General features: G+C 37.2%; 1 protein-coding gene across 1 annotated transcript; it reads right to left on the bottom strand.

Annotated features, from left to right (window-relative positions):
• Positions 1-540: 540 nt before the first annotated feature.
• Positions 541-13,605, bottom strand: LOC144660240 (tyrosine-protein phosphatase non-receptor type 9-like). The gene is made up of 11 exons (XM_078520844.1): positions 13,532-13,605; positions 13,300-13,443; positions 10,273-10,362; positions 9,913-10,037; positions 9,435-9,540; positions 8,071-8,543; positions 7,214-7,304; positions 5,876-5,945; positions 5,668-5,746; positions 3,994-4,141; positions 541-2,865 (listed from the first exon to the last, which is right to left on the bottom strand). The coding sequence occupies exons 1-11, from the start codon at positions 13,574-13,576 to the stop codon at positions 2,401-2,403; spliced, it is 1,836 nt and encodes a 611-aa protein (XP_078376970.1). The 5' UTR covers positions 13,577-13,605; the 3' UTR covers positions 541-2,400.
• Between the last annotated feature and the right edge of the window lie 3,732 nt (positions 13,606-17,337).

Genomic DNA, 17,337 nt, shown 5'->3' with positions numbered 1-17,337 from the left:
TTGAATTTCATCCGCTCAACCGGGCTGAAATTTCCCATATGAACAGACAACAAAATTCGTCCTGGTAACGGAGACAGCCCATTAACCAGGCTCATATAAAGATCAGGCCTTTATGAGCCTCACTGGATAGTTAATGAAAAACACAGCATGAAAATTGGGATTTACATTAAATTAAAGGTGGTTAAATCTGGTGTAAAGTCGGTCATCCAACTTTACACCATCAATTAAATGTTGTTTAAGGTGGTTTACCGACCTTTACACTACCGTCTGTAAATGTGATTTAAAGTTGGTGTAAAGAAGTCTCTTTATTTACCTTTATACTTGAGTGCAAAGCTGGGATTAAGGTCAGCTTAAAAAATTGTAAAGTCAGCGTACAGCTGAATAAATTCACGCCAGCTTTATTTGAGCTTTACACCACGGTAAAGTTATATTTTCATGCTGTGAAAGCCAGTCCTCCCTAATATCAGTTCACTAGCAACTTGTTGGTTAGACACACTGCTTGTTTCGTTGTTTAGTGATAAACTTACAAAATCAAATGTTTTCAAAACTTTATTGAAACTAAATGTTTTTACTTATTTTGTTTACAAAAACACATTATTTTAAATACATTAATATTTAGCCTCCCATCCACACATAGTGATTTCAAATTCCACCAAACCTTTTTTTCGACAAAAGCTCTTGATCTAAACTGAAAACTTTAATTTGAAGTCGGATAACGTTTTCATGTTGGGTCCTCAAAAAACCATAAGTTTACTAAATTTTTGATCAATGCTTAATTTAAAAAAAATATCTGTACATGTGTGTGTGGATAGGGTTCAAAATTTGTAAGTATGTAACAAAACACACACACACCACTTTATTGGAATCAATCTAAACTACATCTTAAATACACCTGACAGTATGCCGATAAAATTTGTGACTTTGAATTACAATAAACCTCAATGTAGAAAAATTCGGTCAGACAGCAAACATGACTATGTAACAGTGGAATCCTGAATTGTTGAACCAGGTTCCAATTACTTAAAACCTCATTTGCCTTGGATTTGCTTCACCCAGTCGAACAATGCAATTTTACTCAAGAGTTCTTGAACCCATTTTGTCGAATACATCCGCCTGCATCAACGTGAATCAACTACAAGCACTAATGACTTAACTAAGCAGAAGTCCAGGCATGTAGCTAAGAAAACACTTAGCCGACTAACTAGCAAGCTTACCAAAGTCTTTCATGTGAAATTTCAGCTGGATTTAAGTTCTTGTTCAGCTGGTGAAAATAGCCGGGAGTCAGCCCTTAGCGACATCCCTGGTCTAGATCTAAATGCTAGTGGACATGGAAATCTAAAGTTGAAATACTTTCTGGAAGTTGAATCGTGACAGGCATTGAGGTTTAAGGCTATAAAATGTTGATGAACCATTAGAACAAAAGTCGACCCGACTCAAGAAATGGAGATCCCACAGTATTACATGCATGCTGCCAGTCTGGACTGAAAAACTAGAAAATTTTGTTTCAAATAGTAAATTGTCATAAAAGAAGAACAACATTATACAATGTAAGTATAAAGACATTTCTTATATATACAATTTGAGAGAATACCTGTGTGATGGCCACAATTTTATATTCTAATGATAGTTATCAGGAAAGGTTACTATCACTTTTAATAATGACTTTACAATTTTTTGTTTTTTAAGAGTGACATTTTACAGGGGCAGACTTTATTAAATGTACAGCTTCTAAAAATCTAGGATTTCTTCAGGTATTTAAATAAGGAATTATTCACAATTTAATACAATACTATTAATAGTAATTATTATTATTGATAATAAATTATTATTTGACACCAACAATATTTTCAATTCATTCCATTAAATGAAAGCCATGTAATTAATGATTTATAAAAACTATAATGTACATTAAAATTGAAAACAGGAAACTTTCATTTGTGACATATTGAGACGTGATGGAATTCCAAATACTCTTAACTTAGGTAGGGCCTTAATTTTTACTACAAATAGTTCATACTAAAAAAAATAATTTCTGTATATCAGTCAAGAAAGGTCAATCTTTTTTCTCAAAAAAATTTAATAAATACTAAATAAATTCTACAAAATTGGTTCTTTAGATCAGAAGAGACTTCGATATATGTCATGGTCTCATAATGTGGACTAATATTTATTGTGATAACAGTAATAAGCTAATCCTGGATTAGCTAAGTCATACTTTGAAAGCTCTTGGGTTTGCTTGGCGTGTTGTGGTGACCAAAGTCAGTGTTCTTTCAAGTGCCAATATTTTGGCTCACACCAACATCGTAGACAGGCTTTCAGTTTGTACACAATGCTATGATTGGAAGTTAAACCAAATGAGCCATGACTCATTGAATGTGTTTACAGAGGCTCAACTTTTGTTTAATCAGTGTCACTGGAATCTCTTCGCTGCATTTTCCACCCTTCCAAAAAGTCTCTGATGGCCTCCTTCTCCTCTTGCCTTGTACTAGGCATGTTGAACGCATGCTCTAAAATGGCCAAGTGACAAAACTCATACTGTTCAACTGTCTGAATAGTCAGGGCCCTTTGAGTCCTAAATTGCTTCACTGTTTTGAACACCTCACATTTGCCCACATCTGTCAAACGTGCCACATTAACATCAATAGTGCAGAAGGTCCCTGTGCGACCAATTCCAGCACTGCAGTGCACTATAATGGGAGGCCCCTTGGGGTGTCCCCTCCATTTAGTTCCCAAGGCTTGCACTGCGTCAGTTTGAGCCTCACGAACAAGACCAACAACATGGAGACAGGATTCGGCTGAAGAAGGTACCCCAAAATCTGGCCATGATGTCATTTGAAAATGAACTATTCTTCGGGTTTCTCCTGACTAGAATTAAAAAAAATGATGTGTTGGTGTTGGTGACAAGAACACTTAACAATTTAGTATGTCTTATTAGTTAATTCTGAGGTTAATGGAGCAAAAGGTGGAAGGAGAGGGGGCCAATAAGTTTGTACCAAAGAGACATACTAGAAATTATGGAGGTAAGGAGTTCAGTCTAGACATCATGAACATTCTTGGGCAAGATGCACATACAGCAATTCTAAAATACTTCCATTTATGTTTGTACTTGCCTTAAGGTCAATCCAAAAAAATATTATAGTATTTGGAATGAAACTGTAAGTCAAAACATTTCAATAAAATTACAGAAAGAAGAAGAGCAGGAGCAGGAGGAGGCACAGTAGGAACAGGAGCAGAAGCAGGAGAAGGGCAAAGATGCGGACCAGGAGGAACAGGAGGAGGACTAGGAGAAGGAGGAACAGGAGGAGGAGCAGGGGCAGGAGGATCAGGAGCAGGAGAAGAGGTAAGAGGAGGAGCAAGAGGAGGAGCATGGGCAGGAGGAGGCATGTTTGTAACAGGGGCACAAGGGGCAAGAGGAGCAAGAGGAGGAGCAGGAGCAGAAGGAGGAGCAGGACTAGGGGCAGGAGCAGGAGAAGGGGCAAGAGGAGCAAGAGGAGGAGCAGGACGAACAGGAGCAGAAGCAGGACTAGGGACAGGGGCAGGAGCAGTAGGAACAGGAACAGGAGAAGGAGGTAGAGGAGGAGCAGGAGGAACAGGAGCAGGAGCAGGAGGAACAGGAGCAGAAGCAAGAGATTGACTAAGCACCCCTGGACATCTCCAATCACACAACATTATTACCATCACTAGCACATTCAGTTTTGAAAATCAAATTTGTCAGATATTATTCTGTTGTCTGGCATTTGACTTCAGATGGCATATCCAATGCACTACGAACTAGAGAACTGAATTCCAAACAGTATGTAATTTGCTAATAAATTTTTAATGTAAAAATAGGTCTGCACTGATGTAAATGCTGATCAAGAATGAAACAATCTCAGAGGGGAACAAAAGTCCATGTAAGAACAATTCTCTTCTTGTTTACCATTCTTTTGATTTTCTCACAAATGAAGAGTTTTCATTCACACTGCAAAGTAAGGTATTCATTTGGTTTCTTACCCTTTTATGCTTCAACCAGAAGACCCTTTCAACATGATCCTCAAATTCCAACGTTTCTTCGTGGGACACATCCAAGGTTGCAAACTCCTGTGTTTCACGATTTTCTGGCCAATACTGGATGCATTTCATTCGACTTCTTTCAATGCACCTTAAAGAAAATATAAGATAGTGACTAAAGTAAATTGTATAATTCAGACAATTTTGGATTTGTGATATAGAGCTAAATATAGCTTTGTAGTACTTTGACAGGGAATTCTTTGCCTTCTGTTCCCCAAGGCGACATGAAATTCCAATAGATTTTTCAAACTTCTGGTGAATAAACCTTTGAGGGGCATTGATTGCCAGGTCTGGAGTAACCTTAGGGACCTTAGCCCACATTCTCTGAAATAAGTGGGCCCCTCCCTAAGTTTTAACACTACATCAATAAAGATTACCGGTATGCACACTCACTGTCATGAATGTCATGCATATGGTACATTATGCAAGCAATGGCTCAATATTATTTTGCTCAATTCAAATTCTTTTGACATAAGTCAGATACATATTAATATACACAAAGGTATGTACCGGTATATTGTGGTTTAATTACCTTGGTGCAATTTGGTATTTCCCTTTGTTCTGGTGTATAAGTACAATGTGATAATAAACACAAAACAAAGGAAAATATCAGATTGTACTAAGGGTACAATTGATCATAACATGTACAATGAGCTGTGGCTTAAAAGGTGTTTTGCCTATTGTATTAAAGTGCACCTAACCCCCGAAACAATACTTTCAAAATTGATTGTACATGAGTTAGAGAGTTGAATGGTTAAATATTTCTTCATCTCAATGTTGCGTTTTTAAGTTATGAAGGTTTATTTTTCCAATATGTTAATGAGTATGACGTCTACCCAGTCTTCATTCAATATACAGATTTTGACTGGTTCACACAAGCAGTATTTAAAAAACAATTATCATAATACTCGCAATTTCCACAATTTTTATTGTAAATTTGGTGTCTGGTAATGGCGAGTAAATAATGATATAAGCAAAACAAGTATGCTTAAAAGCCTGGGTAGACGTCATACTCATTAACATATTGGAAAAATAAACCTTCATAACTTAAAAACGCAACATTGAGATGAAGAAATATTTAACCATTCAACTCTCTAACTCATGTACAATCAATTTTGAAAGTATTGTTTCGGGGGTTAGGTGCACTTTAAGTGATTTTTGATTAAGTATAATAGAGGAGGGTGAATAGGGGTATGCAAGCCCCCTGATCTATGCTGTTTTTTGGCCAAATCTATCAATCTGCCACCATTTTCGCTCAAATCTGAACTACACGTCCGAATACAGTAGTTTGTAGTATAGTTTCACTGTAATGGATGGCAGATAAATTGTTTTTTTATGCCAATTTTTAAAGAAGTTTCATTTCATTGCTTGTTTCTGCATCAGTTGCACTAACATACCAATTAATGAAGATCAACCAAAGTGATCTTGCAAACTTCTTCAGGATCTATGATTCAAACTTTTTGGCATGAAGAGTCCAGCATCCAACTAATCTGCACTCTGCTGTACTTTCAAAATCTGCAAATCCGCTCGTTGTATTGCAAAAATCTGCTTTTTGTGCGCTCTTTGAGGCAAAATCCATTGATCTGCAAACCTATTCAACCCCCAAGATTTGTTTACCTTGTTACCATGACAATGACATAAACCTGTTGTTCCCAGGCCATCTGCCAAAAACATCCTTTAGTATGAGGAAGAGGTCCTATCAATATTGAAATGAAACAACAATAAGTCACACAGGTCAATAGCTGGTTCTAAAGTAAAAAGTGTATGTTGGAATTCAAAAAGTGGGTCCTTATGGTGTCCATACTATTGGTTCAACTGTACTTGCCTTGAGTGGCTATATATGCTTTAGACTGCTTGTATCCATCCATGAAGTTTGCATGAATGTAGTCAGATGCCTGGAAAATACAACAAAAAAGATCTCATAAGTCGTTTTAGTGGGTAGCATGGCTGTATATTTTTTTACGAGTCTTGCAGTAATTTGGCATGCCCAAATAAAACTGTACAGGGCCACTACACAGCAAAATGCCTAGTTAAAGATTTACTTTTCAACCCTTTTTTTTCAGAAACGCTGATTGTTGTGTGTTTCGGAAGTATAAGAAGACTTAATGGGAGCCATTAAACTGGAGGCACTGCACTGTGCTTTCTCCTGAGGCCCTGCCAGGGTAAATTCCGACAAGCGACATGGCCCAAAAAGTAGCGACAGCATACTAATAAAATCGGACAAACGACAACCCTTTTGGAAAAACTTAAATTCCGACAAGGACAAGCAATTTTCCTTCAATTTAATTACCGACAACGACATAAAGAGCAATAAAACAGCAACACGGCACATTTTTAAATTTAGAAAAGCGACACGGGAAACCCCCCCCCCCCCCCCCCCCCTGGCACAGGGCCTTTCTCCCTGGCCAGCACTGATTGAACCTTGACCGCTTGATTCAACAGTATACAGTACCGCTCAGAAATAAGCGTCCATTGCATACGCACCTTATACGCACATACGCACATACGCAGACGCATATATGACATACGCATACGCGCGTATGCAACGAAGCAGTCAGTCTTCCTTGTATTTAAATTTTACATGTAGCAATGTTAGGCCATTGAAAGAACAATCAACTATGGACAAAAGAAAAAACAATAAGCTAGCTCATACATACTAATGAGCATACGGGTATACAGAGTATACGCACATACGCAGATTCGCAGACGCACATACGCAGATACGCATACGCGCGTATACGCAAAAGCATACGCGTTTTTCGCGTATGTTTTGAAACGCTTATTTCTGAGTGGTACTGTATTTTGCCGTCTGTCTGTAGTAGAGCACAAGGGTACCACAAACAAAACTTATTTCCCTTGTTATTTACTAAACAAACTCAACTTCTTTCAATAAAAAAACGGTCAGCCTCGAGCCTTTGGCTCATACTGCCGGAGCTTCAGTACCCCTAGTCACAGGGTAACCCCCCAGCATTATTTCTCCGGTACCCATTTATACACCTGGATGGAGAGAGGCACTATGAGAGAAAAGTGTTTTGCCCAAGAACACAACACAGTGACCCTGGCAAGGGCTGTAACCCGGAACGTTCGCACCGGAGTCTGGCGCGCTAACCATTAGGCCACCCGGCCCTCCCAGTGAATTTATGTAGATTAATTTTGAACTTACTGTATCACCATCCTGATTGGAAAGCTTCACTCTTGTTTCTTCCAGACACAAAACATCAGTGTATCTATTCTTTTTTAAATTTTCTGGCAATCTGTAATAAATTAAATGACATTAAGTCTCGCATAGGTTAATTTTTCCCTCAGTTTTCCTTTTTTTCTTTTTACAAATCGAATGACTTTTTAGTGATCCATTTTTATAGTATTCGTGTAATTTTAAGAGAAGTTTCAGATTTCATAGTTTTTATTTTTTATTGTAAATATTGTAAATAATAATCTTTTATATCTTTTAATAACTCTTTGTAAATTTAGTTTATTTGGAAGACGAAGAGCCACTCTGTGGAAGCTCTTCCAATAAAGCCGTTATTATTATTATTATTATTATTATTATTATTATTATTATTTTTCTGGATGCCTGGGAAATATGGAGGTAGTAAGATTTCTAGTTGGGATATTACAAAATTGCAAAGGCCACAAAAAGGTATTTAAACTGTTTTTAGTGCAAAGGCCAGAAGGATTTGTATACACAGAATAAAAATAAATAAGAAATAAATGGGAATTTGCGGTGGCACTTCCACAGAGTGGCTCTTTGTCCACTGTTCCCGCAATCAAATTGAAATTGAGCAATTTTTGTTTTTGTGGAGGGAGGAAAACCGGAAAACCCGGAGAAAAACCCTCGGAGCAAGGATGAGAACCAACAACAAACTCAACCCACATATGACATCGGGTCCTGGAATTGAACCTGGTCGGGCCACATTAGTGCGAGGCTAGCGCTCTCACCACTGTGACATCCCTGCCCCACCAGGTGGAATGTGGTGACGGGAGTAATACATGTACATGTAAACTGTATAATACACTTGCCTTGCTGATTGAAAAGTTCCAACCCCTGCCTGCCTCTTTAAATTCACAAATTCTATCTTGATCCCCTTTCGTTGCAGCTTCATCATGTGCTCAATAAATTCCATCACAGTGTAGGCACCTTCATTTCTCAGTCCCACTTCCTGATCAAAAGTAGAAGACTCAACTCCTCTTGAATTGCCATCACTACGCCTCACAAAGCTTTTTGGACCTCCGTTACAGTTTTCTGTCATCGTCTCAGAATATGACATTAGGCACTTGTTTAACCAAGCTAAGTGGTCCACTTTAAGTGTTCCTCCTAAGCTTTCAGGAATTGAAGATTCTGCAAACCTCTGTGGTAGTAATTCTTTAGGGACTACTTCAATTCTTTCTTTTAATTTTTCTTGAAGAAAGTTCGAGAAAAAAGTTAACACTGCCTTAAACCATAGCGGAGGAGAGATGATGAAGACATTCTTTAGTCTTGCAGGATAGCCACCCTAAAAAATAGATACCACACTGTCACCAAGTTAAATACTTTACCAATAATAATAATAAAAAATAATAATGAAGGCCACCCAATCAAATTGTCTGCAGATTGACCAATAGCATTTGAGTGTAAATTTAAAACAATATAAGTGTTCACAAATTTATCGGTGTAGTGTACAGCTTGCTTAGATAGACAGTTTGTTAAAAACTTGTTGTTTACATCCCAGGTTTTCATTATTTTGACAATTCGTACAGAAATTCGTTGAGCTGCATTTGTAGTAAAAGCAGTGGCAGTACAAAAGAAAAGAAAATAACATCCAAATATATTGAATGAAACCCAGTGATGTACAGGTACTATTGTAGATTCAGATGTATGCATCCTTCTGACCCTAAAAACAAGAAACTGGAATGTATGTCCCACTACAGGCCTCACTATTATTTTTTGGCTGGCAAAACATAAATATTGGTCGGACATGACTTCACATCAAGTATCACTTTATACTTTCTTGTTTAAATTTCATCCTGACATAATGACTATGTATAATTAACAAAATAATACATTCAAACATTTCTCAATTTCATTGCTGAATTAATTTTAAGCATTTAATTTCTGAATTAAAGCGTTGCAAATCTTTTACACAGATAGCTTGCACGGCTCGAATGGCATCCCTGTCCGCTCTCATGGCTACTGAATGGGGGCCATGTCAAAATGGCAAGTCCTAAGAAACGCGTAAGAGGGTTTTGTCTTTTAAAAAACATTGACCAGACATAATGTCCGGCCACACTTGGGATTTTCTTGGACAAGTTAAGAAAAGTTTGGTCAGCAATGCACAAAGCCAACATGTATGTAATCATATGACAAGAAAATCAAATTATGCTTATTTTAATGAACTCATTGTTACCTTTAATAGACTCATCACTTTCCGTGCAAGATTGTAATCAAAATTTTGATAGCCTGATCCTGTCATGTCATAAAGCAGAACCAAGCCATTCTTCTGAACTTCAGAACTAAAAGAAAAATACAAAGAATCACAGAGAGCCAACAAAAAGAAATGTCAGGTAATTGGAAATGGCTGATGAACTGTTGCTTCATTGAACAAAACCTCCTGTGATAAATCAACCCTCCAAGTTTATTTTTTTTCCTTAGTGGCCATTTGGCCACCTACTGCTCTAGTTTGGTCCCCAGTGAAAAATTTTAATTGCTCAATTAAGCCCACATTTTCAAATCCTTCTTCTCAACTTTAGTCACCAGGCTGGCGACTTCAGCTCCAATTTAATCGCCAGCTCCAAAATTTTAGTCACCATGAAAATGGTCTTAAGGTGGAGGGTTGTAAATCAACTCTGTTTTAGATGAAAGCAAGCTGCTGTACACACTCGTACCTTTTCAGACACTCGTCCAACTGGAAAGCAATGCCTTGTATGACTGTCCTGTGACTTGTTGCTGCAGGATAGTGGTCCCTAGCTGTAAACATTGCTATTGCTGCACCTCCTGAGTCACGAGCATCCTACAAAACCATAATAACATATTACTTTGATTTACTACACTGACAGTGCAGGCTACTTGAACTGGGTGACTTGGAACAAAATTGAAAATCATAACTTTAAAAATATTATTGAGAACAATGGATGGTGACCTTTCTCAAAAAACGAACCAATTTCATTGAATAACACAAACAATAGCTTAACAACAAAATTTGAATGACAATTGAGAAAAAATGAGAAATATATAACACCACTTACCAAGATTGTGAACTTTCCACCAAGTAATTCAGATCGCAAAGGTTCGTCATATGGCGCCATTTCTTGCAAATAATACAAATGACGTTCATACTGTCAAAAAAAGGACAGCTGTAGTCAAATCAAATTACTTAATGTGTGGTTCCAGAAAATGTCCATACTTCCCCCACAGAAGGATTGAAAATTCCTGGGGGTGGGAGGGGTCCCAAAGGCCAAATACTTTAAGGAAATGTATGAAGCTTCATTGGAATTTCCAGAGGGGTGAGGGGTCTTAGGAAAAATCCCTTACATGGGGGAAGTATGTATAATTTATGGAACTACCCTACTCAGAGAACAACAAATTAAAAAAAATTGTGTGTGAAGCAGACCTACAAATATTTCTCAACAAATATTGACACAAGACATAATATTACCGCCGGGTATTAATTTTTACACTGTACATACTGTAAGGAAACTGCTTGTACAGTGTAAGTTAGATGTAGTTTTCTTAACTCTTCAAGACATAATGGAAAATGAAGGTGGTATATTTTAACTCTAGCGATTTAACTGAAAGATGATGTTTTTTATAAGTAAGTGACACAGGTGTATTCAGAAAAAGAAATTCCAAGTGTTCCCAACAGGACTTGAACCTATGACCTTCTGATTAGTTCTTTGGATGATCTACCATGGAGCTACAGGATACTTGTGGTGATTTGGCTATTAAACTAGCTTCATCTGACGAACATCCTGCATACTGCTAGGATTTTGACCTAGATTAATGTAGATTTAAACTGAAAAATACTGCATTAATGAAGGCCATAACAGAGAGCTGTGTAGCATCTCAGATTGGATTATATTTTCATTTAATCAATTAGAAACACTACACTGGTCCATTGCCGAAAGAGATAAGGCTTTACAAGGGGATTAGTTTCTAAATAAACTGTTGAAAAATTATGTGCTGCATGTATTGGCAGCCAAATGAAACACTTACTTATAGTTGATTGTTAACTTGAAGTTGATAGAGGTAAATTCTCTCCTGTTGACAATGAAATTTGGAAACTGATATTCTAGGCAATCTGAGTAAAAAAAGCTCTCCAATGAAAAGCTAACCCTTGAAATGTCATCTATTGAAACTGCAGTTTTCAGTTTCATCACTTTCTTGCAACATTTCTTGTTCCAAGCTATATCTTTCTGTTAACTTAAGCCTGGTTTTCACTGGCGACGCAAGCACAAGCGCAAACATAAGTAGTTTGTGCCAAGTGAAAACGAACGTCAACATAAGTATATGAGCACATTAGCATAAGAATATGATGTTTACAAGTTAGAAGGCTTCGTTCTCGACTCCGTTCTGTCGGTAAATATTGTGGCAGAAATTCTCAGTCGTCGAGTGTTGAACATTGTTTCTTCTACTCTTGTGATAAAGAAAGCGAAAGCGACTTCAAAATGGAGGTTAACGAAACATTTGGGGTTATAGATAATTTTTTTAAAAAAAGAATTTATCTTTATTTCTTTTGCTTCTCGAGCCCACCCTTTTGTCTTTTGTGTTTTTGTCTCCACTCCTCCGAACAACCTCGACAAAACGTTGATCAAAATCAACCGCGGCCTCTGCAACTTTGTCGAAATGCTGGAACGAGTGCTTTAATTGGCTAGACATGGCCAGACGTAAACAATTTTCTTGCGCTTATGCGATGTTTCGTTTTCACACGAACGCAAGCACAAGAAAAGGAAAAATTTTGATCCTTGTGCTTGTGCTTATGCTTGTGTCGAAGCTGTTTTCACTATGAAATAAGAGCTGTTATGCTTGCGCTTGTGCTTGCATTTGTGCTTGCGTCGCTAGTGAAAACCAGGCTTTAAGGCTACTTCTGGTAGCACGTTATGATTTCTGATGCACCAAGTGACCAATACATGATGATCCATAATATATATTTAATTCAGGAAATAGGTTGTATCCAGAATTAAGTTTCCATAATCTTTCATTGCCATTTTAGGAGTCATTCACGCATGGCATAACTTGAAAAGCAATGCCAAAATTCCTCAAATTTATTGCTTGTAAATCTTCACTAATACACTGAAATCTGATGTCTCAAACCCTTGTTTCTTAAGCCTTCCAATAATTCACACCAAAAGTCATTTCTCTTAGATGTGTTTTACTAATTAGTAAAACATTATAAATAATTGTACTCCTGATTTCTCAAACCAAATTTTATTTTAAATCAGGTATTCATTACAAATCCTTGTTCCTTTTATAATATTGGCCTTCTTTTACTTTGACGTTTTTCTACGTATAAGTATAGCCTATTTAAGGGTTCTTTCAAATGTGAAGGTAATTTTTAACATGTCATAATATAATGTGACAGCAACTTCAAAACAGGAAGTACCAGCCCTACCCAGCCCTAGGAGAATCATAATTTGTTGAATATTTGCCTACTAAAAGTTTTTAATTCTTGTAACTTGAACGAAGTGAAGTAAATTATCTGCAACTGATAAACCTCAAATAACAAAACCGCACTGCTTAAGACCTAAAATATTACAATAATTAAGCGTAAATTTGATTAACAAAAAATTTCAATATCATTGTGACCCAATACTGTAAAACAGATAAAGGAAAGCTTCAGTTCAAATTACAAGGTGGAAAGCGGGGATTGAATTCCCAGTGGAATGATTGTTCATTACATCCTGTATGTTTCTTTTATGAAATAAATTTGAATTCTTATAAAATAGATTGAGCTTATTCGAACGTCTCTACAAGGCGCCATTATCAATAAACATACATCAATTTGAATTAAAAATCAGCATGTACAAAATGAACACGCAGCATCTTTGCCCAGCAAATTGTACCTGTCTTGTATTTAATTAACCCTAAACAAAGGTTAAACGGTGCTTTTAATGATTAGTTGTTCTCAGGTTGTCGAAATAATAACGGGAAAAATATCGTCGACGAAATATATCGAAACATATTTTGCATATATCTGCCTTAATTACACCTCTACCATCCACGCAGTAAGGCACAAAACATTGTAAATAGTTAAATTCGTGTTACAGTATCCTTACCTGATATTGTCGGTAAAGGTTAACCGCTCGCTCGGCATTGAATTTTCGAGCCATTAAAAACAACAAGGCGGTCGAAGTACCGACAGGACTCAAGCCATTTTCTGCACGATCTTTATTCACCTCCGTCAGGAAAACTGCGATGGCCTGCGTCAAACAACAAGGCAAGCATGTCATCTTTGGAAAGGATGAAATGTAAAGGAAGGATTATAGCGTATTGGACTGTATACTGTACCTCCTGTTCTTGATCCGATCGCACGATCACTCCAATTTCCGCCATCTTTCCAACCTGTTCTGACAAGCAACACCGCTGGCAGTACCGCTTACATTTGTTGTTAGAAAGTGCCACAGGTCACCCAACAATGTATCAAGCCTGAGTCTTTTTAAGCCTGGTTTTCACTAGCGACGCAAGGACAAGCGCAAGAACAACAGCTCTTATTTCACCGTGAAAACGGCTTCGACTCAAGAAAAAGCACAAGCGCATTGCAGTTTTATGCTTGTGCTTGTGCTTGCGGCAATTCAAGCGCAAGAACAAGGATCAAAATTTGTCCTTTTTGCGTCATTGCGCTTATGCTTGCGCTTGCGCTTGCGTCGCCAGTGAAAACCAGGCTTTAGCAAACGCGAGCTTGTCTTTTAGCATTTTGTTACTTTCTTATCAATCTCTAAAATTAATCCCTCATAAAAATAGGGAAAAATCTCACATTTACAACATGCACAAAACTACTCATTTTTGCATACGAACGCCAAACGGCATACGCCAGGAGTTGAATAATTGCCGTCCGCGGGAAAAATAAACGTCAAGTTACGTCATGCTTAATCTGTCTCATTTGTGTCAGCATTTTACGGGAATGGGCTACAGGTTTACGGGGACTTCTCTGCTTTTCAGTAAAAGTCACTAAAATTGGCGAAGTACTCTTGCTCGTACACGAAATGTGCCTAGAACATCAAGATAAAGATATAAAGTAAATTGTTGTTGAAGGAAGTGGGGAGTCGTTATTAGTTTTTAGCTGTTTTTCCGAGTCAAAAGGGCAGGACTTGAAAAAGTCAGCCTAGCTTTTTTAAGTTGAGATCTAAAGTTCCTGATGGCATCACAATAATATCACTTGTTTATAGCTTCCGTACACTGGCATAGTAATTTTTAACAAAATTAAGCTAAGGACTTCCAAAACTGAATTCACAACAACATTAGCGGTATTCTGTTTGGTACTCACACAACTTTGACTCCCTAGGCGCTTTCCATTCGACCCAAACTTCGGAAATTTCGGAACAGGAGCGAATGGCAAAGAAATTTTCTTGGAATGTTTTCAGAAATCCAAAAAGTGTCGAATTTCCAAAAAAAAGCCATTCAACCAAAAATTCTGGATTTTAAGGCCAACAAAAGATGTAGGAAATCAACCGAAAAATGCTATTCCATTCGCCACTGGAAATTTCAGGAAATTCAAACTGGAATTTTAGGTCGAATGGAAATCGCCCGGTTTTTGTCCCAAGCTGATTTTAATTAGCTTCAATTTCGATTCAATTAGCATACTTATTTGCCATTCTTTATTTCTATCTTAGAGCAAAATAGTAAAACAAAACAGGTCATGATCGACAACTGGGTAAAATAATCATTTGATTAATCGTATGTCAGGTTTCTGAGCTGGATAGCTGTATTCGCCATGGGACACAAATTCACATTCTTGTCGTTTTACACACACAGTCCAGTGGGCTATCACCATCAGCCAATCAGAATGCAGCTCTTTGGTGAAATTGACTACCAAAACGCAGTTCTTTAGAAAGTAACAGCCCTCCCAGCATGTTTACTTATACATTTATTCATGGTGAGCTTCAAGGTACCGTATAAATCTTTAATAAGCCATTTTATTTCACACCTTTCTTCGTTTAGAGAAGATCATAGTATTCCCATTCTCTTCAGTAGGGATAATTCACTGAGTATATTAACACGCCTTTGGTACTCAGAACTTTCATTCTTGGAAAAATGTCCCTAAAAAGGTAAGCCAACTCCTAAGAACTACAAAGTGTAACTTCTTTTTGTTTTTCGTTTTTATATACTGCGTTTAATGAATTGTACAGGTTAAAGGTAAAGCTTTCAGTTTTTGTTGTTGGGTAAATTGGGTAGCGGCATTTCATTCTTATTGACACAATAGTTGATCAACAAAACCAGTATTCATTTACCGTGTAAATTGTCGTGTTCATTTTTCAAACGCTAGGCACGGCTGAGGGTTAAAACATCTTGTCAGGCGACTGTCGTCACTGAGCAACACAGGAACTGTAATATCAGGCGTCCCCACACTGCAACTACAACTTTATTTATTGAAATTAGTACATGGACTGAATTTTTGGAAATCTTTTTTTTTTTTGTAAAAGTCTGGGAGGTCATTTAATTTTATTGCTTTTATGTAAACCTACACAAGAATCGATTACGTAAGATCACAAAACTCAATGGCAGCTGTACGAATGCGGGTAATCATTTTGTCTATTACCGTACCCAAATTCGCAAGTAGCCAATCAGAAGCGCGGTCTACTGTCCTGATATTCTACGATATCAAGTCACTGACCTGATATGCCACCATATCATGGTCATTTTGAAGTAAAGTAGTGTTACCGTACGATGAATTGAAAAGAGGTTTCACCAATAAAGCAGAACCTCGAAATTTAAGATTAGTTAGTGTTTACCGATTGTAAAAGAAGTAAAAACTTTCCCGCCAAAACTTAAACTTGAACGCGCTCGCCAAGTGAACGATGTTTGCCGACGAGTACTGAAACATTCAGACTGAAACAACAGAGTTGGAGTTCCCAAATTTTTCGCTAATTCTGAATTTGGGTACGGTAAATACCTAATCGTACCTTTTTGGTACGCTTTGGCGGCATATCAGGCTCGTTTGGTCTCGCCATGGGTATTTTGGCTCGACTACGTCTCGCCAAAATACGAACCATGGCTCGACCAAACTCGCCTGATATGCCGCCGAAGCGTACCAAAAAGGTACGATTAGGTATAAAAACGACTTGGCTAAAACTTTCATGACCCCACCATATCACTTACAAGTACTAATACAACACAAATATATGTGGTACCAGCTGAATCCACAATCGTTCTTCTTAGATTCTTACCAAAACTGGCGCGATAATGTCCTTAGCGTTATATTAAAAATGTACAAGTTCTACCATGGCAAGAAATTTTACTTCTCAGCAGTTGCTATCGGTTTAGATTCACTATGATACGTTCCACACCTTGCAAATGTTGACTTCACACATTATTTGATTTTTTCATTTAACAATACATTGTGGACTGGCCCGCAGGTAAATTATTTCAAAAAAAAATTGTTCAACAGTTACCAAGAAACATCCTCTCTTGTAAGAAAATATCAGAAAATTTTTAGTATTTGTTCAGCTCTCTCTCAGTGAGTGTTGACTTCCAGCAGTTATTTACTTAGTATCAAACATTATGCCATGAAAGCCTGAATACGATTTATTAAGCTTACTTTTCACCTGCTGTAAAAGTTCCAAAACAATCACAGTTAGATGTTTTTAATCAAAAATCAATCAAGAAGATGCCGCTTTTTCTACGCAAAGCTTTTTGCTACATGTTTCAAAATAATGTCAGTGAACATTCATTATTTTGTTTACTCAATTGTTATTTTATTGGATTTCGTATTTATGTTCTGTAATTATAAAGATCGAACACAAGTCATTTAGCTGACCTTCCCAACAACAATACCCAGATAAGAGCTTTTTATTTTGTTTTCACAACAATAAATTGTATTTAAAACGGCCACATTATTCCATTCAAAGCTTCAAAACAACTTGATTAACTAAGCTCAACACTAAGGCTAAATATTTACTAAGAAATCATGTGAAGACATTGTTACTGACAATTAGTGCTAATGGATATCTGACCGAAAATAAAGGAGACTGCAAAATAAAGCCGGGAGACTTTGCTGATACGAGATTTAAAAGCTGCCCTGAATGATAATGTAGGCGGCGAAAAACTTTATCTTTACTAGTTTGCACATTTTGTTATGCGCAAATTGTTTTTTTTTA

Source organism: Oculina patagonica, chromosome 1 (genome assembly GCF_052425735.1).
Source record: "Oculina patagonica isolate OP01 chromosome 1, crgOcupat, whole genome shotgun sequence".
NCBI lineage: Eukaryota > Metazoa > Cnidaria > Anthozoa > Scleractinia > Oculinidae > Oculina > Oculina patagonica.
Note: the sequence above shows the minus strand (reverse complement) of the source record. Positions and strands in the feature narration are given on the sequence as shown.

Coding starts and splice junctions, on each gene's coding strand:
- LOC144660240 (XM_078520844.1), bottom strand. CDS start 13,576: ATGGCGGAAATTGGAGTGATCGTGCGATCGGATCAAGAACAGGAG. Junction 8,544..9,434: donor AAGTGATGAGTCTATTAAAG/GTAACAATGAGT, acceptor TCTATTTTTTAG/GGTGGCTATCCTGCAAGACT. Junction 4,142..5,667: donor GTCATTGTCATGGTAACAAG/GTAAACAAATCT, acceptor ATTTTCTTTAAG/GTGCATTGAAAGAAGTCGAA.